The sequence below is a fragment of the Quercus robur genome, chromosome 3, assembly GCF_932294415.1.
Source record: "Quercus robur chromosome 3, dhQueRobu3.1, whole genome shotgun sequence".
Classification (NCBI taxonomy): domain Eukaryota; kingdom Viridiplantae; phylum Streptophyta; class Magnoliopsida; order Fagales; family Fagaceae; genus Quercus; species Quercus robur.
Genome location: NC_065536.1, coordinates 56,713,842 through 56,736,303, shown reverse-complemented (window position 1 = coordinate 56,736,303; position 22,462 = coordinate 56,713,842). Strand labels below are relative to the sequence as shown.

The window sequence follows — 22,462 nt, the reverse complement described above, 5'->3', positions numbered from 1 at the left end:
GTTGCAAATGAGTTGTTCTGGTTACAAGTTGTGTTCTTCAATTATTCATGCTTGCAGATCTTATAATATTCTAGATATCTATTAACTCATTGTGTTTCTCAATGAGTTAGGAGTATTAGTTTAGGAAATATTTTAAAAAAATTTTTATGAAAGAAAACTGATTTTTTTGACTATTTTTTTTATATATATTTTTCATGAAAAAGACATCAAAATATTTCTAAAATGGTTTATTTAAAAATTGCCTTAGAGAACCTTGCGGATCTTATAATATTCATTAGATATCTATTACCTTAGTGTAAACAAAACTCAAAATAAATCAATGAAAGTAAAGTCAAAGTTGGAAAAGAAGGTTCTCCTCTAAACTTGCTGCAAATGAGTTGTTCTAGTTACAAGTTGTGTTTTTCAATTATTCATGCTTGTGGATCTTATATATAATATTCTAGATATCTATTAACTCATTGTATTTTTTAATGAGTTAAAAGTTTAAGAAATATTTTTAAAAACTTTTTATAATAAATTAAAATAAAATAAAAAATTAATTTATTTGATGACTTTTTATATTTTTTTATAAAAGAAATATTAAAATATTTCTAAAATGGTTTATTAAAAAATTCCCTAAGAGCATTTTATACTATATCTGTTACCTTAGTGTAAACTAAACTCAAATTAAGTAAATCAATGAAAGTAAAGTCAAAGTTGGAAAAGAAGGTTCTCTTCTAAACTTGCTGCAAATGATCAGTTGTTTTGATTACAAGCTGTGTTTTTCAATTATCCATGCTTAGTGTGGGTGAGACCGGGTTGTCCTAATATCATTGTTAATGTTGAGTTTGTATCTAAATAATTTGGGGCATTTATTAGAATTCGTGTGACTTGGACTTTTGCTTCAAGCAGATTGGTTCCTTCATTTTCATTAATTATTGTTAGTGTCAAGGTCTGGGGATCATTAATTTGAGACTTTAGTTTATACTAATATTTAGTTATCTGCCAACTTGGGGACCTAGGATGCCCTATCCTTATTTACTTGTTTGTTGTTTTCCAAAGTGGACGCTACTTTATCTTATCATTCAAATAAAAAATGGTTGTTATAAGAATTACTAGTGACATGTATATCTTCATCTAGTGCATCCGATCAAGGGCCCCTTGTTTATTGAAATTTGAAGAGTGTTTACTACAAACAAATTATTTTCTACAGTTTGACACACATTTTTAAAAGCAAATGAAATCGTGATTCATGACTTGAAATTACAATCCTAGTTGCTATTTGAGGTGTGTATAAAACTGTGTAAAATTATTTGCGTGCAACAAATTTGGTCATTGTTTATTTTTTTATATTGGTCTAGTTAATGTTTGCCCTTAAGAAATACATTAATTATCGATTTTAGGAAATTTTTTTATATAGAGAATTGAAAAAAACTATTAAAAAGTTAGTTACTATTTCATTTTTTCATAAAAAATTTTCTAAAATGATTTATTAATGCACATACATTAGTAAAACCCTTCGTATATATATATATATATATATATATAAAGATGATGAAAAAACCTATGATCGATGTAGGTTATGACCTATCAAGTATGAACTATGGAAACTAGGATTTTGATTTTATTATTAATATATAGCAGGCAGCCGGTGTAGAGTATAAACAGTTGGGAGTGGATAAACTCAAAGGTGTCACTCTCAGTTGAGCTGGGATCCATATATATATAGACTATAAGTGCCCAGTAGAATCGCTCTATAAGCATTTTTATGCCGAATATGTGCCCAACCAATATATATTCCATCAATGGTTCGAGGCCTTTTTGTCTCACTTTAATTCTTGATTGGTTTTATTCTTGTTTCCTTTTGATTTTTGATTGGATCACTTTAAGATGATTTTCTATTGGGACGTGTTCGTGTTATTGTTGTTGCTTGCTAATAGAATACAATTGTGCCTTTTTTTTTTTGGTCTTTTTGAAAAAAAAAATTTCTTATTTCCCCAGTTTGTTACAGTATTTTTTGTTATGTATAATAGGTGGCATGGTGTCGCCCCAGCACCAACAAAAGGTATCTTAGGCAACACTCGTCTTTATTGGACCGGAACAATGTTATATGCACCAAAACAAAAATTTCAAAACAGTTATATTTGCAAGTTTTTAATTCTTTTTATTTGGATTCATCACTGAAGTTGTTTTTCATATCTTTCTTAGTATTTGAAGAAAATGTTTTATAGTTAGTGGTTCATGGGTCGATGGACACTTTTCTATGAGAACGCGATAGTTCTTACAACTTAATATTCTCTTTGATTAGGTGAAAGGAAGTGAGCTTAAGATACGTTCTCTTAGGTGTGGCAAATTAAGGTTTCTCTTGTCTCGTAACATTAAATATTAATTTGATAATTAATAACATATTTTGATATTTATACTCTACTAACAACAGGATTTTCCTGAGTTTTATCATTTTGCGTATCAAAATATCTTCACACAAAATATAAAATCACATATCTTTAGTTTAATTTTATTTCCTGCAAAAGACGAAAAAGTGTAACAAAAGTCATTTAGCATTCTTCAAACTTACCGAAATTGACTCCACCGAAAACCCACTACCCACCTAATCTTCATCAATATTCTCCCTCCGAATTAAAAGAAAGAAAAACGATTATATATATTTGTATTCAAATGTCTGCTTTCTATTTGTTATTAGGTAATGATTTGATTGATTGGTTAAAGATTTCTTCGAAACACTAGTTGATGCGAGACAGAATGTGACCAAGTTAATTTTCGATCAAAACATCCACCAGAGTGGAGGTATAGGTGTGTGAGTGTGTCATTATTTGAACAATTTGGTTGTAATCGACCGAACACCAAACACTTTACTCGGATTGGCGTCTGCGTCTCGAGTCCCATTACAAGGGAAAATTGTAGCCACATCTCAATCATCAGATGGGTTTATTTGAAAGCTATGTCTATGGGTTTATTTTAAATGTGCACTCAAAAAATTAATTGAAGTGATCACGTTGTAACTTGTACGCCTGTATCTGAGGCCACGTTGTAACGGGCATGTGTTATTGTAAAAGGCCCGAATTTCTTCAGAGCTTGGACTAAGTCCATCCCAACATTTAAACCCAAAGTGCATGGCTGAAGCCTTTACGATCCTTTGTTCATTCACTCATTCTACTGGGCTAAAAAAATTGGGAATCCTATTGTAGAATTTTTTTTCTTATGCGCAATCAATTAAATAATTTTCGGATAAAGTTTTCATCTAACTATCTAAATGAGCATTAGCATCAGATTTCATTTTCTCAGAAAAAGTTTTTTAAAATGATTTATTAATGTACGTTAGTAAAATCCTGCATATATACGAAATGGATTCAGGTTACACCTAGTATAACTCTAAAGAGTTACATCTTTTCTAAATCATTGGATTTAAGTAGATTTAACAGTAAAAAAAAAAAAAAAAAAAAGCCTTATTAATGCTAATATTTTGATTGATCTCATTTATTATTCATTGTTTATGACATTCTATACTTATCTCTAAACTCAAAAAAAGTGTATACGCACTTTTCTATCTCTCCCTTTCTCTCTTTCTCCTTCACTGCTCTTCCACCTCCATGGCCGGGACAATGGTAGGAAAAAAAAAAAAAAAAAAAGCCACAACAGCCAAATATATTTGTAGCTACATGTTTAAATTAACCTTGATGAGAGGGAACTTTGATTTGCAACTAATCCTATAATCTTGACTGTGGTTACTTTTTTTTTTTTTTTTTTTTTTTTGAGTAATAGACACATATTCAGGTTATTTGTAGTAATGGTAGGTCCAGGTTGCTTGTAGCAACCTTTGATTTGCAACTAATCCTACCAATGACACATGTTTATGTCCAATGACCTTGCCGGAATCACTTTGACTGTCAGGCCATAACCTTATTGTTTGATCGTGATGGTATGTAAACCTTTATTGCTTATAGCTGAATGTGAAAGACTTAAAACAAACACTTCATGACGGCTGTGGCTTTTTTGTGGAGAGAGAAAGAAATGTGCACAAACACTTTTTTTTTTTTTTTTTTTTTTGTTGGTATAATATAGAAATTCTATTTTAGTCTAATCTAAGTGTATATGTGTGTGAAGCTCTCTCCTAGAGACTTGAACCTTAGTCTTTGCCTCCTCTCCCACACCCCACAAACACTTATACTTGTAAAGTGACCATCGCATCAAAGGTGTGCGGTGGTTTAAAGATAAGTATGGAATGTCATAAATAAAGAATAATAAATGATATCAATTAGAATATTAGCATTAATGAGTGTTTTTTTTAATCGTTGAATTCACTTAAATCTAATAGTTTAGAAAATATGTAACTTGAACTCATCTCGTGACATGTAAAATCTTCACCTAGTGCATCCGATGAAGGTCCATTGTTTATTGAACAGTGTTTATTACAAACAAATTATTTTCTACAGTTTTACACACATTTTAAAAAGCAAATGAAATCTTGATTCATGACTTGAAATCACGATCCTAGTTGCTATTTGGGGTGTGTATAAAACTGTGTAAAATAATTTGCGTACAACAAGTTTGGTCATTGTTTATTTTTTATATGGGTCCAGTTAATGTATGTCTTTAAGAAATACATTAACTATCGATTTAGGAAATTTTTATTTATTTATAGAGAATTGAAAAAAACTGTTAAAAAATTAGTCATCTTCTTGTTTCCCATAAAAAGTTTTATAAAATGGTTTATTAATGTACATACATGAGTAAAACCCTTCATATATATATATATATATATATATATATATATAAAGATGATGAAAGAACCTATGATCGAAGTAGGTTATGACTTATCAAGTATGAACTATGGAAACGAGGATTTTGTTTTTATTATTAATATATTGCAGGCAGCCGGTGTAGAGTCTATACAGTTGGGAGTGGATAAACTCAAAGAAGGTGTGTCACTCTCAGTTGAGCTGGGATCCATATATAGACTGTAAGTGCCCTGTAGAATCGCTCTATTAAGCATTTTCTTATGCCGAATATGTGCCCCAACAAATATATATTCCATCAATGGTTCGAGGCATTTTTGTCTCACTTTAATTCTTGATTGGTTTTATTCTTGTTTCCTTTTGATTTTTGATTGGATCACTTTAAGATGATTTTCTATTGGGACGTGTTTGTGTTATTGTTGTTGCTAATGCTAGCTAGCTAATAGAATACAATTGTGATTTTTTTTTTTTGGTCTTAAAAAAAAATTCTTATTTACCCAGTTTGTTACGGTATTTTTTGTTATATAGCAGGTGACATGGTGTCGCCCCATCACCAACAAAAGGTATCTTAGGCAACACTCGTCTTTATTGGACCTGAACAATGTTATATGCGCCAAAACAAAAATTTCAAAACAGTTAGAATTTGCAAGATTTTACTTGTTCTTATTTGGAGTCATCGTTGAAGTTGTTTTTCATATCTTTCTTAGTATTTGAAGAAAGGGTTTTATAGTTAGTGGTTCATGGGTCGATGGATACTTTTCTATGAGAATGCGATAGTTCTTACAACTTAATATTCTCTTTGATTAGGTGGAAGGAAGTAAGCTTAAGATACGTTCTCTCAGGTGTGGCAAACTAAGGTCTCTCTTGTCTTATAACATTAAATATTAATTTGATAGTTGATACATATTTTGATATTTATACTACTAATAATATGATTTTCCTGGGTTTTATCATTTTGCAAACCAAAATATTCCTACACAAAATCTAAAATCACATACCTTTAGTTTCATTTTATTTCCTACAAAAAAAAAAAAAAAAAGGGTTAAAAGAGCCCTTTAGCATTCTTCAAACTTACCGAAAACTCACTAACCACGTATGCTTCACCAATATTTGTATTCAAAATTTCAAATGTCTGCTTTCTATTTGTTATTAGGTAATGATTTGATTGATTGGTTAAAGATTTATTTGAAACACTAGTTGTTGCGAGACAGAATGTGACCAAGTTAATTTTCGATCAGGACATCCACCCGAGTGGACTTATAGATGTCATTATTTGAACAATTTGGTCGTAATCGACCGAACACTGGGAAAATTGTAGCCACATCTCAATCATGAAGTGGGTTTATAATTTATTTGAAAGCTAATAGCTTTTAAATGTACACTCAAAAGTTTAGCCCTATGTCTATGAAGTGATCGCGTTGTAATTTGTAGGCCTGCGGCTGATGCCACGGTTGTTTTCCCCTAAATTTGGGCCTAAACTTTGTTTAAGTTTTTTGGGGATAGCTACCGGTACACTTTCTTAAAATTAAGCCCATCCCAAGATTTAAACCGAAAGTGCATGGCTGAAGCCTTATACGATCCTTTGGTCATTCACTCATTCTAGTGGGCTAAAAGAATTGGGAATCCGTAAACTTTGCATGCAGAGATTTTTTTTTATGGGCCTTTAATTAATAATTTTGGGATAAAGTTTTCATCTATCTATCTAACTCATATAGAGCATTAGCACAATTTTTTTCTATAAAAAAAAAAAAATGTAATTTTTTTGTAAGGAAAAAAAATATTATTTTGATACATCAAAAAGTTATTTTATTTATTTTAACACACCATTTTATAATACACTCTGATGATGGACTCAGGGGCGGAGCCATGTTGCTCCTTGATTTTAAATTTTATCAACAACATATATAGCAAAAATATATAGCCCCCCTCAAAAAATTATAACCAGCCCCCCCATTTGTTCAGAAGACTTAAACTTTGTCTAATAGGTAAAACTTCTCCTCAAATAAAAGAATAGTTGAGCTCCCCAATTATCCGAAGACTAGTAATTAATCTAGTGGACAATGAACTGCTCTCTACAAACCAATTATCCAAAGACTTGTAATTAATCTAGTGGACAACGAACTACTCTCTACAAATAGAATAGATGTTAGCCCATTTCAAAACAAAGCTTTTACATTTTCCTCTTCATTCTCATTCTCAAGCTACGTGCCTTTTACCTTTTTCTCCTCAATATTGCTGCCAGCCTCATTGTTTAGTTAACATTAACAAAACAAAACTCATCTCAACATAGTCACACAAAACTGAAAACCCTCACAGCTAGTAAAAACAAATCTATCCCTTTTTTTTCCATCTCATTACTGCTATAATAGAGTAGTGAACTTTGAAGTGTGTGAGGATGTGGGTTTGTGTTGGGGGATAATTCATTAAAATATTTTAAAAATAAATAATATGAATGATAAAGTGGATGTTGCTTAAAATAATAGTGGAATTTGTTTTTCTTTAATGTGAGTAACATCTATATAATTGAGAAAAAAAATTAAGGTTCTTTTTAGGTTAATTCTTGAGTTATATTAAAGATATTAGTAATTTAAAATTTAGGACACTTGTAGCAACAAATGTTTTTTTTTTTTAATGCAAAATGTTCTTCTTTAATGATTTGATGATGGTAGCTGAATTTAAGATGCCAGTAGCAACATTTAGAATTCATAATTTGATGATAATAGATTAATTTTATTCTATGAAAGATTATCATCATGCAATTTTTTTTTTTTTTGGGATATTATGTATGTTTATAGTGAATTAGACAATCTATGGATATATTAGAGTTGATAACTTTGTATTCAATATATTTATGAATTATGATTATTGTATAAATACTATAACTTGGCCCCCCTAAGTTAAAAATCCTGGCTACGCCCCTGGATGGACTGAATCAAACTCCATTCGTCCATAGTAATCGTCCATGACCAAACCAAGTCCAAATCAATTCACGAGAAAGAGAGTCGAATAAAAGGTATCAGAGGTAATGAATAGGCTTTGTCTAGAAACTTTATGATCGTCCAAAGTAGTTTTGTCGTCCATGTCACAAGAGGGTATAGACGACCATATGACACTTAGTAAATTTCAGAGGATTTTCTACAAACACCAAATAATCGAACCACGTTCTACTATTCCGAGACGTGGGGAGGATTCCTCGAAATCTGCTCCATCTTCTCCATTAACCCCACACATCTCCCATGATGGTAGTGGATCCAAACAAGTAGACCCACTAAAAGCTCTCTATAAAAGGGACCTAACCCCATTAGCCCAAGATACGTTTTCACTATTGATTCACTTAGAATACTTGAGATATAGAGAGAAAACTGACTTAATCGTCAAAGGGTCCTTGGCTCGTTCATCCCGATCACCTTCGATAGTTTCTTTCTTTCTTTTCAAGTCATCCAACTGCCGTTGAAACTTGAAGCACTTAACCTACTAATTTTCGAACGTTATCAATTGGCGCCATCTGTGAGAAGTAGTGTGTTTCAATCACCTTGCTTATTAAGACAAAAAAGATTGCATGGTCTAGCTAGGTTAATGGTTACGAGTCCATAGCACCAGGAGAGTGGAAATGCTTCCAGTCATCCCAATCGTGCACCACCACTAGCGTCTACTCCGCTACCAGCGTCCATCCAACAATAGTTGTAGTCTACGGCGGTTGTCATGGCAAACTTAACACACCAAAACCAAGAGTTAACTCGAGAAGTTAACAAACACAAGCAATAGTGTCAACATCATACTGAAAGGCCTAGGTAGAATTCAAAGGCTGGAGAAGTGGAGAATAATGCTAAAGGTGAAGATTAGTCAAGAGGCATCATCACATGTAGGGTGCCATGTTTGGAGAAGGAGATGGATCAGATGAAGAAAGCCATGGAAGAGATGAGGGACTCCATAAGAAGAACGAACCATATGGATCATCTCATCTACAGAATTGACTCTCCCTTCACCACGTCCATTACCAATCACCCCCTGCCATCCAAGTTCATAATGCCTACCTTGGACTCATATAATGGAACGCGGGATCCATGTAATCACATTGCCACATTCAAAACAACTATGCATCTCCAAGGAGTTCCAGATGAAATAATGTGTAGAGTCTCTTTTAAGGCTGAGCAGGGACCCGACCCACCCAACTGACCTGACCCAACTCGATGAGTTTTGGGCGGGTCTGAGAATATTCGGGGCGGGTTTTGGGTCTAAATATTGGGTTATTTTTGGGTTCGGGTTGGTTTTGGATTCCTATTAATATATCTCTAGACCCAAAATTTTTTTAGAAAAAAACCCTACATGTTTCTCAGCTTTCTCTTTGCCTCTCTTAGCACTATGAATCTTACTCAATCTCACAGAGTTCTCTCTTTACGTGTGTAAGTCATCCTTCTCTTTGTTGGGTTTGTTTTCAACATAAACATATCTCATTGGTTTATTTATCTCAAAGAGGAAAGCCATATGGTTTAAGCAAGATCTTTAATAGATTGGATTCTAAGGTACAATTGTTTTTACTCAAATGGGGTTTCTTTTGATTTTTTCCTGAGTTTGATTTTTATTTATTTATTTATTATGTATATATCCTGTTTGGGTTTAATTTTTTTGCATTTTGTGATCTGGGTTTGCTGTGAATCTTAGTCAAATGGGGTTGCTTTTGCATTTTTCTGTATTGCTTGGGTATTGTACTTTCTTTCTTCAAGTTGTGTGAGTGATAAAGTATAATGCAAGTAAAATAGCCCCAGAATGTATTGTTAGGTTTAGCTATTATATTATTGTAAGTAAAACAGCCCCGGGTTTTGCATATCTGCTTCCTTCAAATTAAGTGTGGACTAGTATAATGGTCGCTTTGGTTTGTCTTAAATTTTCTATACTAGTGTGCCATTGCTACTTTATTATGGTATAATTGGTATTGGAGTTAAATATAAGCTTGATTATCAAAAGGAAATGTCGATTTGTGTGGAGCGAAACTTTAATACTAATTTAAATTATGGTTTTTAAATTATAGTGTATTATTTTCTCTTTAGCATAATATGGTTGTAGTTTCGTAGTACTATGAAACATACCCCTTCCTTTAGGGACTAATTATGAAGGACCTCTTTTTTTGCAATCTGTTCTGTGTTTACTTAGGGAAAAAAAATTGCAATATGTTCTATTATTTATATTAGGAAGCAATTCATGATGTTGGATACATTGCTCTTTTGCTCAACACTTTAGCTTCAAGTTGTGATGTTTTGGTTGCGTAAGAGATGATGTGCTCATTTGCTAATGGTACATTGCTCTTTTGCTCAATACTTTAGCTTCAAATTTGATATTTTGGTTGCGTAAGAGATGATGTGCTCACTTGTTTTGTTGTTTTTATATAAATTACAAGTTAATATGACTAATCCTAATCAAACTTGTTTTAGTGGAAAAATTTTAATTTAAGAGATACTCTTAGTGTTCCATACTTGTGTGTTTCCTCTTGTGAATGCATTGTTTAATAATTGATTTGTTTTGTGTGGTACTAGGTCTTGGATTCATTAGAGCCTACACAACCTGATGCTGCAACTGCAAGACCAACTATGAAACCTCCTCGTCCACCGCACATGATATCTTTTTCTAATCCTAATAAGAGAAAATCATTGGCTTAGGACCACTTTGATAAGTTTATTGATGAGGAAGGTAAAACTAAGGTAAGATGTAGATATTGTAGCAAAGAGTACATGGCTGATAGCAAAGTTTATAGGACATCTAATTTAAAATCCCATACACCCATTTGTCATGATTATCTTTTTAATGAATTACATGATAGACAAAACCCATTGTCCAAGGATGTAGAGGAGGGAAATCTAGTGCCTAGGACTTTTACAAATGTTGTGGGTAGAAAAGCTCTTGCTGAGATGATAATATTGGATGAGCTTCCATTTAGGTTTGTAGAGAATCAAGGATTCAAAAGGTTTTGTAATGTCTTCTAAACTAATTTTAATATCCCATCTTGCTTCATGGTAGCTAATGATGTGAGTCGGATTTATTTTGAGGAAAATGAAAAGTTGAGAAATGCCTTGAGAGGCCATAGGCCTTGCCTTACCACTGACACATGGACTTAAATACAAAATTTTAATTACATATATCTTACTTGTCATTTCATAGATGATGATTGGAAGCTGCATAAAAGAATTTTGAATTTTTGTATTGTTGATAACCGTAAGGGGAAAATCATTGGCAGAATTGTTGAATCTTGTTTAGAAGAGTGGAATATTGAGGGGATTTTCACCTTGACAGTGGATAATGCTTCCTCAAATAATGTAGCCATTAGTTACTTGAAAGATACTACAAACATGTGGTAAGGTATTGTTTTGGGGAATAAATTTGTTCACGTAAGGTATTGTGCTCACATCTTGAATCTTATTGTGATTGATGGCTTAAAACATCATAATAAGTTAATTGATAAGGTGTGTTATGCGGTTAGATATGTGAAAACTTTTCCAAATAGGTTACAAACCTTCAAGAAATGCGTGGAGAAAGTGAACATAGAGTCAAAGGCTATCTATGTTTGGATGTGGCCAATAGATGAAACTCTACCTATAAAATGTTAGAAAATGCTGAAAAGTTTGAACATGCATCAAGCGGATAGAATATAAAGATCTTGATTATATTCCACACTTTCGAGATAGGGACTATGATAGAAGACCTCCAAATGAGGATGATTGGGAGACTTGTAGAAAATTTGTTAAGTTTTTGAAACTTTTTTTATAATACTACAAAAAGGTTTTCAAGTTCCTTGTATGTGACATCAAAAACTTTCTTTGATGAGATATATATGATTAAAAAATAGATAGATCTATTTTCTAGGAGTGAGCACCATTTTTTGTACTCAATGGCAAACAATGAAAGAGAAGTTTGACAAGTATTGGGGGACTGAGGAGGATTCATCAAAGAAGGGAAATGTCATTTTGTATGTTGTAGTGGTGCTTGATCCTTGAAAGAAGTTGGATTATTTGAATTGTTGTTTATCAAATTTGTATGGGGAGAATGTTGCAAAGTATATCACTGACCTTGTGAAAGGTGTATTGGAACGCTTGTATGAGTATTATAATTCTACTCATTCATCATTTGTGTCTATACAAAGTGCGAGTGAGACATCAAGAATGGAAGGTGATGATGATGATGATGATGATCCAGAGAGATTTATTGCCTCTCAATACAAGGCCTTTAGACAAGGAAAACAATCTGTTGGTTGTATAGATGAGGTTGAAAAATACTTGATAGAGAATTGTGAAGGTGAAAATGAAAAAACCTTTAATATACTAGCTTGGTGGAAGTATAATACTGGTAAGTATAGTATAATATAGTATAGTATTCTAGTAAGTATAGTATACTATACTAGTAAGTATAGTATACTATCTCGTATACTAGATTCATTCCGTAGTTCACTTGCCCATGAGATGGTACAATCTCTTATATGTACTCAAAATTGACTTCAATCTTCAGTGCAAATTTCGCTTTGACAAGCCATAGATGATGTTAAGCTATTTGAGGATTATGGAGAAGATAATGTTCTTAAAATTTATTAACTTGTGCTTTAACTGAAATTTGATATATATTGTTAGTGCATTAAATGAAATTTAATATATCTTGTTGTTCTAAAATGTTTTGAAGCTTTTTTGGAAGTGAAGTTAGCTTCACCTTTGACAGCATCACTTTCACCATCAAGTATTGTTACTAATCTTGACTAATCAGCCAACATACATTGGTGAGTTTTGCTTTTGTGGTTTTTTTTTTTGTGTTGGGTGTCATTTGCTATGTGCTGCTATTGTTACTGATTGAAATTGCTTCACTTTTTGTTTCTTCCTTTTGATGTATGTGGTGCTTCATTTCTACATAGTTGAAGATGGTCTAAACTTTAAAATGCAAGCATAAACATTATGCAGACTCCATATTTTTTCTCTTCCTAATGTTCTTTTCTCTTCATATATTTCGAAAATATCCATTAAAATAAGAACATTGATATTGGTTATCGTGCATTAGTAGTCGTTCATCATCAATCTATTTCCAAAAGCACTGTAAAAGTAATAGTTATGATTATTTATGCGCGTATGTAGTCTGGTACTGCAAAAAGCAATCAGCTAAAGAAGGAGAATGATGAATAGAGAGTAAAGAGGGTGGTAGTGTTTGAACTTTTTCCCAATAACTCTACTAACTTTCCTAGATTGTTACTATGCACAAGGCCAATTGTGCCTCCACAGAAATAAGCCAAATAGTATAACAAAATATCGAATCAACGTACAAGTACTCTAGTTAGGTGCTCTTGCCCAAGCATTGCCAACTGAGATGAGTGAGTGATCCATTTCCAATGGGGCCAATACTACTAGCATGGCGTGAAAGGAGCTTCTTATGCTTTCACATCATATGCTTATGCCTTTATTTTAAAGTCTGCATAGTTGTCTATATTTTAAGTTGTTGATCCTACATACATTTTCACTTTATGATGTGAAATTGCTTTTGTGTTTTTTTGATTGAAGTTGTAATGACCTGATCCATTCTATAGTTATGTTGTTGATGTTGTTGATCTTGAGAACATGAAGATCTCAAGTAGTGGGCTTTATGATTTGCTGAACAAATCCTCTCTTAATAGTATCCCATTGCTAGTGCCAGGGAACAAGATTGACAAACTAGGAGTTCTGTCTAAACAGGCTTTGGTTAATCAATAGAAACTAACAAATTCTCAATTATGGTGGATGTTAAGATGATATAAGTACCATCTATTTTTCATTCAAGGAATATTAATTCAGTTTTTTTTTTTTTTTGTTCTTTCTTTTGAGATGGTATGTACTATATATTTCTTCCTATTTAATTGATGAATTCAAGTTGTTTTGCTCTCTCTCTCTCTCTCTGTCTCTTTCTCATCCACACATTTCAAAAATATATATAAATTTCTCTCAAGACATGAAATGTGGATACCCACCCTTTTAAAAGAGAATTTAGATAAAATACAGGTTCTACAAAATACACAAAAAACAGAGACCCAAAACAACATGGGAGAAAAAATCCCAAGACCCAAAACAACATTATCATATAAAAAATAAAAAATAAAAAAACTTGTCCACCTCGAGACTCGATAAAACCAACCTGATAATAGACTCGAATTTTTGGGTTGGGTTAGGTTTCAACTAAGAAACCCGATTTCTATCGAGTCGGGTTGCAGGCCACAATGAACCCGACCCAACCCAATATCACTCCTAAACTCTTTTAAAAAAAATTTATAATTTGAACAATATAATTGTGATTGTTTTTAATTGTACTCGTGTATATGCACAGGGTTACACGCTAGTTAAAATAATCTAAAACCAACCTCATCAATATTAAAAAATTAACAAAACAAATATATTTATCATGTGAGGATGAGAGAGAGAGAGAGAGAGGATGTGTGTGTGAGGAGAGAAAATTGAATAAAAAATATGAGAGGGAGAGAGAGAGAGAACTGGGGATATGATGTAGGAGAGAGAAAACTAAATAAAAAATACCAAAATATGCTTAGCATATATAACAAAAACATTTTATTAGCAAAATAGTAGCAAATGGAATTTAACACATCTCATCAAAGTGATTTTGTGTTTGGAAAATACTAAAAATTTAGGGGATGTTTGGTACACCCACTTAAATACACATTTTTAGTTTTTAACAACATTACATATATTTTCATACATTTTTTTCACCTACATGTATTTTCACATATATTTTCAAACAATAAAACACAGGTATCAAACACCCTCTTAGCATTTAGCACACCTGATGTTAGTTAGAGTCAAAGAGTTATGAAGAGTTTGTAGCTTAATTATTGTAGTTGTTTCTTAAAAAAAAAAAAAATAATAATAATAATAACATAGTACATTGGTAAACGGCTATATGGGGAAGGCAAAACGACGATGGTTCTGAGAGTCCGTTTCACTTTCACATTGAGGGCAAGAGAGCTAGGCGAAAGAGATTCTTCACAGCTCACAGTTCTCAACAATTCTTCCCTTGGTCCGTTAATTCTGCTCTCAACAATCTTCCCTAATGTTTTTTTTTTTAATTTTTATATTTTTTTTTTGAGAAACTATTTATAGCTATTTTGATGCATCATTCTGTGATTTCTAATTATTTTATTTCACTTTTTATTTATATAATTTTCCAAATCGTTATAGAGTTCAGTTTTTGAACGTGCAAAATAGGTAACTGTTTATTGGTAATCGATTTAGTACTTAGTTTGTACCAACACGTGCTGTGTTATTCTTTTTGAAAAATTTCAAATTGGTTAGGGGTGATTATAAATTGACTTACTTCATGTATTTATTTTGGAAATTAAGAGTCACTATTACTGAGCCTCCTTGTGATTTAGAGTGAATGAAACACGATGTTATGCTCTCAGTTGGCCCTCAAAAATGGGTGGAAACAAAGTTGTTTTGTTTCCAAATCCAAAAATAGAGTTGTTTTACATTTGTACTACCTTTTTCCATGAAGTTTTTAGCCCCATTGAGGAACAAATAAAGGCTAGACATTGTATTTCAAGTTACACGAGTGCAACCTTGTTTACATCAAAAATCAATTGGTGTTTTGGTTTGATGAAAAAGAACTATTATCAGGAGCGGACGCTATAGGTTAAAACTCTCTTAAAAAAAAAAAAAATGACGTGAGTGCATCGTGTGGGAGAATTTATTAATTGGAAAATAAACTAGAAAAATTTCATCAAGTGCTGTGTAACTTTCCAATTAAAAAAGAAACAAGGAAAATGAAGATTTCACAGTAACTATTTTAGATGGAGATTCATGGTACTGAAATGTTGCATCTTTTGTTGCAAGAGGTTTTGTTTTTATTAGTTGTCATTTAGTTAATAAGCGCAAAATAGGGGCTCAATCCTAGTACACGGGGGTGTATACAAAGGATGATCTCAAAAGAAAAGAATAAGAAAACAAGAGATAGCATCCAAATTCTGCATATCGATAAATTCTAGAAGATCTGACATTGAAGAAATGTTTGCAGCATTCTTCCACTCAAGCAAATTTTGTAGTAGCAAAAACTTCATTTCTTTCCCTCCAAAAATAAAGTACATTAAACACAAAGAGATAGCCTTCCAAAATTCTGAACTATTATGCTTTCCAAAGTGGCCATTCCAGCAAGCTTATAATTCACTTACTTTTCTAGCATAAGTGATTTATGTTATATGTTGTGATTTGTAGGAGCAGTTGAATGTCTTGGTGATGTATATAGGAAGATACCGTGGATTATTTGTCAAAAAGGAATTTTCTAGTCAGTTCAAAGGATTATAAATTGTAAAGGATTGCCATGTTTTTGTATGAGGTTCTTAAAGCTCTTGTTTATCTTGATGGCCATGGACTCATTCATAGAGATGTAAGGAATCCTGTCCTTTTTTAAAAATTTTGTATGTTTACCTTGTTACTTACAATTCAAGCTAGATGCATCCTTGTGCTAAAAGTTATTGAAAAGTGTTTCTCAACTCTTAGTAGACTTTTGGCGTTAACCTAATCATACATACATATGCTTACTACATTTGGGGCATGTTTACATGCGTATAAGTTTTTATTCTTTTAAAAATGTAGAATATTATGATTCTTCTCATTTATCTTATTCAGCAAGGTGGTTCTTGTTGGTGATTCTTGTTTGCTTGCTTTATTTGGTATACACCAGTGCTCATATGCCTTTTGGTTATGCTGTTTTACTTTATCTTTTTATCTGCAGGCTGGGAATATATTGGTTGGTTAAAATGGTGAAGTTAAGTAAGCACGCTTTAGAGTGGCAGCACGCATATTTGATACCAGTGATAGACAATGTTCAATAAATGCATATGTTGAAACTCCATGTTGGTGCTGACTTGGACCCTGCCAATCTCATTATTTGATTGTTCAAAGGTCTACTTGTTGCATACTCTGTTCAAGTCTATTTTGGAGATCTTGTTGCTCAATATTAACTTCTTCATGCTTCTTATATTTGTAACAGTTTTCATCCTTTTCTCAGGAATTACATGGATATAACTTCAAGTGACTGGTGATTCATGTACAATAGCTCCCCCTTATGATCGACATCCATAGCTAGCCTCTAGTAGTTAATGGTCCTATGGTTTAGTGAGATTCTAATGTTTATCAATAAATGACAAGAAACATGCACTCTATATATAGTAGCACTGATTAACAATGTGTGGTTTTGGGCTTGAATATGAGCATGGTCAACACAAGTCTAGAAAAAGAAATTGATAGAGATACCTTTTCAAAATTTGAATAATGGCCTCATATTGAAGTTACATAGTGCAGATATCACTGAGGCCTTTTTTATTTATTTATACTATATGTAAAATTAAGCTATGTAGAATTTATGAGGCATGTGACTCCTTTTTTTTAGGTTTCATATTAACAGAGCATACATTTTTCATTTGGGATAACAACCCTTGCACTTAATCATGGTCTTGCCCCATATTCCTAGTATCAACCTTTGAATGAGCTTTTACATGCCATCCTGCCTAATTTCCATAAACAGGACAGACACATTGGAAGAATATATGTGAAACCAAATCTTCTACCACTCATCTTTCCTTCTATTCTTGAAGAGAGATTTTACAATGTTGATATGTGAGAATTCATTGACATAGGAGTTAGGACAGAAGCTTGAATGGGCTCTATTACCAGGAACTTTAGGAATTCAGAACCAAATTAGATTTGTTGATGAGAGCTTGAAGGATTCTTGAATAAGGTTTGATGTTTAAGGGTTTAGGTGGGGAAAAGATTGGATCTTGAATATGTTTGATGGCTGTTTAGTATTAAAATAGTGAATAGAATGAGAAATAAAGAAAGATAACCACTTGGCTATCATACCTACGTTATCCTAAGCAATCACATTTATGTAAGAAGGCAATCTCACCCTTAAAACTTAGAATACCCTACTGAAAATTTTTATAATCAAAGACTAGGATTACTAATAACAAAGAAAATGTACTAAAGAAATTCTGAACCAAATAAGAAAAAGACTCCTCTTAACACATACACAAAAGGAGACTCATGGGCCTCTATTAAAAGCCAATGACAGGCCATTCCAGAATTCTGGAAATTACCAAATTGCTCTTATTCTAGTAAAACTTAATAAAATGAAACTAACAACTTTCCAACCTAAAAACTTAATATACTAAGACTCAATAATAACAAAAATAGCCTATCAAGTCTTTTACTGATGTCTTGTATGCTTAGCTACTTGATCAACGCAGGTAATGTTGATGACCTTACAAAATGCACTGCCTGGTCCTGAGTATGAAAGGGACAGGAGGTTGTCAAAGCTGTGTGCCATCTAATTGTAACTTGCTTGAAGCTCTGCATATCATTTCAGATTTAAAGTTGTATATGTAGCCACTGCAAGGGAGAGAGTCTTACAAGGCTACAAGCTCAGGTGATCTAGATGCAACAACAGTGTGAGAAACACCAGTGTCTTGCTATATATGTTCCATAATGGTAATTCTTGTTCGAACTGTCACTTCTCTCCGTGTCGGCCTTGATAAACTTGTTGAAGAGTTGCAGAGACAGAAGATAAACAATGCCGTGGTATGTAGCCATCATTGAAAGATTATCCCTGGTAAAATTCATAGATTATTAGTAGTAACTATGCTTACCTACATTAAGAGCTTGTTATATGAATATTTCAACTTTTTCATTGGTTGAGATTTAGATGGCATTACGTATTAGGGAACAGGTTTTCACTAGGGACAGCATTAGAACAGATTTTATATCTATAGGAGCCTTTGGGTCACTTGTGTATAAGGGATTATATTTTGATTTTGATTTTTTTAATGTTTATACATGAAAAAATCTCCTGTGTGTTCTCAAATTCAAATGCATAAATACATATTGTAAACTAAAATATTCAATGGATAATGCAAAAGTTTCTCATTATTTACAACCACCTATTTCAATGGTCATCTCAGAAGCTATCCTGGGGTGTGAAAGTTCTCTTTTCTCATTTTCTTTTGAAACCCTTCTCTTTATGGTTTATGCTTAGCCCAGGTTACGGTAATAAATCACACAAGGGTACCTTAATTTAAATAAGGTTCTCCCATGTGAGAGTACCCATTGATGAGTAATCCTCAGTCCTTCCCCCCCCCCCCCCCCCCCCCCCCCCCCCCCAAAAAAAAAAAAACAAAAACAAAAAAAGAGAGAAGAAAAAAGAAAACTGGAAGAGATTAAAAAAGAAAAGAAAAAAAGAAGCAAATAAGTACTAAAGTCATATATCTCCCATTACAACAACCATGGTAAACAAAACCAATCATCTTTAAGAACAACTTGAAACAAAAAATCCAAACTAACAAACTTATTTTCTAATGAGGACTCAAATCTTCACTATCACCATTATCGCCGCAAACATTGATCTTGTACCCTTAGCATCGGTAGATTCTGTACTGCAACTATTTGTATTTTGCTTCATTATACTGCAGAACAAGGGAGCAAATTTCAGTATAACGTACATCATGCAGCTAGTGACTTTTGAAAAAACAAGTAAATAATAAATGACATTAAAAGCGGACGGTGCTTGCAAAGTTGCAATTGATTTAGACACCCATCTGTTTTCTAGTAAATTAGCCAAAGTCTCGTATTTTCCCTCAATAGTGGGCTAACGCAGGTGACGATTGTCAAAGAAAAAAGAAAAGCTTTTCATATACATCCATAGCTGTTGGATGCTCTATTCCGCGTGATGCATCAGGTCGGTATAAAACTTTAGACTTGGGTGCCTCGTGAATCATGGCTTGCGTTAAGAAAGGAACCTTAGAACAATAGTATCTTTATGAAATAGTAAATCCCAAAGCATTTGCTAAAACACGATGATACAGCCACCACCACATACAATACAAAGTACTTTCCAACAAATAATTAAATCTTTTGAAAAAGGCCATTGACATCTTTCCATAGAAAAGTACTTTCTCTTGTACCACAAACATTAAAAGAAACAAAGACTTTTGAAGCACTTCACTCCCACGTGGCCATCTCTTTGCCGAAAGATACAACCTAACCAAGCACATATTACTGGAGTGATACATTCAGTTTCTATGGAGTATATCATTGCCACACCAACATTACTCGCAACAAAAAGTACCGTATACATGAAACTTTTTTTGCGTTCTTATATCATTTACACTTTCTAGGCTATTACAAATCAGAGTATTTGGTATTGTTGTACAGAAATTGTGAAAGCCCATCTGGCCTGTTAGCGAACTATAACAAATCTAAAAATGATACAACACCAAACATCCTATACTATCAGTCATTTCCAAATCAAAAGTAAAATGGCATCGCTAAAGAAAATACTCTATTATAGAGGCAGCTCAGGCTAGTTAAGAGACCAACATACTCAGCATCAAACGCCTCCTTGTCTGTGACGTTTAACTATTGTAGCTAACAACTTGTCTCCGGTGGCTATCCTCAACTTTCGTATAAATTCTTGTCGCCTGATCTTTCTCTCCTGTGATCAAAAGACAAGCGACAATCAAATAAGCCCAAAATTATATAAGTAAAAACAAAGTTACACATATAATCCACATAAAGATTATGTTAAACTTACCCTGAAATCCTTATAGCATTTGTTGATCAATGCCATTTTAGAAAGATCTAAGAACCTTGAAAGTATGGTTATCAGAGCAGGAAAACTCATCCACGGCGTTGTGGGTTTTGGAACATTTGCTCTAGGAACATTTGCTTGCAGCAAACCTTGAAAGTCTGCGCATTTTAACAAAACCAATAAGAACAAGTTCAATTTAACACCAAATTACATTAGTAAAATCCATAAAGTTTACAATACAAAGAATGCAATGTTAGAAGAGCATTGAATTGCTTACCTTTCAAGGATGGGGCCTTGAAACTTATCATGAAAGTAGGAAAAATGTGAGAGTTCATATAAGCACTCCACACAATATATCTTCTAGGATCTGATAGATTGTCGACACCAGAGTCGAATTTCTGAGAACTTGGATGAAATTGGTTGGAACCAGGAGAAACCACTTCCATGTTCCCCAGTATGACCCGGCATAGTAAAACATGCCTCAACCCATACTCATCAACTTCAGAGGATAAAGCACTGTGAAATATTAAAAATATTATTAGAAAGCAAAACAAATCTACTTTTACTTTAAGAAAGGAATTAGCAAATACAAATCTAATCTTCAAAAAACATTAATTAATCTGCCTTTTTTGACTTTTGGTGGGAGGTGGGGATGAAGGGAAATTTGACTTATTACACACTGGAAGCACACGTTTGTTCAACACAGTTGACATTATACAACTACATATACAACACGCAAAATTTATGTTGCTTCCTCACCAAGAAAGGGACATTAAACTAATTAATTAATTAATGGAGGATTTTGTTTTCTCTATTCCCAAACACGTAAACCGACTAATTGAATTGACCACTACAACTACAAGATTATATTCAATTAGACTCTACAAGAAAGAAAAGAAAACAGTGGACATTGCACAATCTACGTGAAACAACAAATTTAACAAAGAAATTGAAACAAAATTAAAGACTTACTCTTCCATGGGATATTTGGCAGAAGCCAAATGAACACCAACACCATAAGACTGACCATGTACAGGCTTTCCACAGCGACTGAATCCATGTTTCACGATTTCAAGAAGTTCCTCCCTCGTACCACCATACCATGCATACCTCTCTTGAGCATTGCCGCCACACTTCTCCGCCACGGCCTCCATGAAAAGCCGAAAAGAATCGAACCTCGCTTTCCTCGTCAAACTAGAAGAAGAGTTCTTGTGTATTGCCACAACATTGGTTTGCTTAGCCACAGGCTTCATGCCCACGAGAAAACTACCCTTCAATATGTGATGCTCAGGATTCCCTTCTGAAACTTCAACCAATCCATCTCTTTTGAAACGGCAAAAGGGATCGCTAGGAGGGCTTGTTTCATCGGACACTGACCCACAATCTGAAATTTCGTCATCATCAATTGTCAAAGAGATTTGGCCTTCAACTTCAATTTGTGCCATCTCTGTTCAACCAAAATTTATACACACATACAATTAGAACGCATACATAAGATATATAACACACAAAAAAGTAAAAAGAAAAAAGAAAAAAGGTTACCTTGACACAAAAAAGAAAAGAAAAGATTGTTTACAAACAAAAAAGAAGGTACTAAAAGAGAGAGAAAAAGTCTAGAACTTGTTGAAGGAAAAGTGAGAAAATCTTTGAAAGAATGAGAAAGCAATTGATTTTCTTGAGAAAGAAGAACAAAAGAAAAGAAAGGCCTTGCGGTTATTTATATATATGCGTTTGTGTGGGCGCACTGAGAAAACCGCCATGAAATATTGATATAAAAATGTCTTTGTAAGGCGGTTGAAGCGAAGCTAAGCTAAACCAAGTAGGTTACGGATTTCGTGCCGTCGGTGCCAAGTAGAATCGGTTTTGTTCACGTTTTCTTTGACGTCGTGGGAGATTTGGACTCTTTGACCGAAGTTACTGGAATGCCCCTGAAACCACTTTGTCGGTTACTGTTCACTATGGGGGTGTTTTGGATATTTTCGTAAACGCCGACCTTTTTTTTTTTTTTTTTTGGGGGGGGGGGAGGCAAGTAAAAATTCAATGATGTGTAAATAAGTAAATTTGATTTTGGGATTCTTTGTTACGCTTACTTTCATCGTAAGTTTTAAGTTTAATGTATAATCATGCATATCTTTTTCTTT

General features: G+C 33.2%; 1 protein-coding gene and 1 long non-coding RNA gene across 6 annotated transcripts; one reads left to right on the top strand and one right to left on the bottom strand.

Annotated features, from left to right (window-relative positions):
• The first annotated feature begins 1,714 nt into the window (after positions 1 to 1,714).
• LOC126718500 (uncharacterized) lies at positions 1,715 to 18,647 on the top strand. 4 transcript variants are annotated; one of them, XR_007652940.1, is made up of 5 exons: positions 1,716 to 4,957; positions 10,265 to 12,489; positions 15,953 to 16,124; positions 16,473 to 16,642; positions 16,749 to 18,647. It is a non-coding gene; the product is annotated as an uncharacterized LOC126718500 (long non-coding RNA). The 4 variants fall into 4 exon arrangements; XR_007652941.1 differs by having other exon boundaries at positions 16,731 to 18,647; XR_007652938.1 differs by having other exon boundaries at positions 1,715 to 4,957; positions 16,473 to 18,647.
• Positions 18,648 to 18,980: 333 nt separating this feature from the next.
• LOC126718499 (probable inactive poly [ADP-ribose] polymerase SRO2) lies at positions 18,981 to 22,034 on the bottom strand. Of its 2 annotated transcripts, XM_050420727.1 has the most exons (6): positions 21,864 to 22,034; positions 21,294 to 21,768; positions 20,599 to 20,837; positions 20,325 to 20,479; positions 20,115 to 20,225; positions 18,981 to 19,197 (listed from the first exon to the last, which is right to left on the bottom strand). In XM_050420727.1, the coding sequence occupies exons 2-5, from the start codon at positions 21,764 to 21,766 to the stop codon at positions 20,121 to 20,123; spliced, it is 972 nt and encodes a 323-aa protein (XP_050276684.1). In that variant the 5' UTR covers positions 21,767 to 21,768; positions 21,864 to 22,034; the 3' UTR covers positions 18,981 to 19,197; positions 20,115 to 20,120. The 2 variants fall into 2 exon arrangements, with proteins under 2 accessions (XP_050276684.1, XP_050276683.1); XM_050420726.1 differs by lacking the exon at positions 18,981 to 19,197 and having other exon boundaries at positions 19,808 to 20,225; positions 21,864 to 22,032.
• Positions 22,035 to 22,462: the final 428 nt, after the last annotated feature.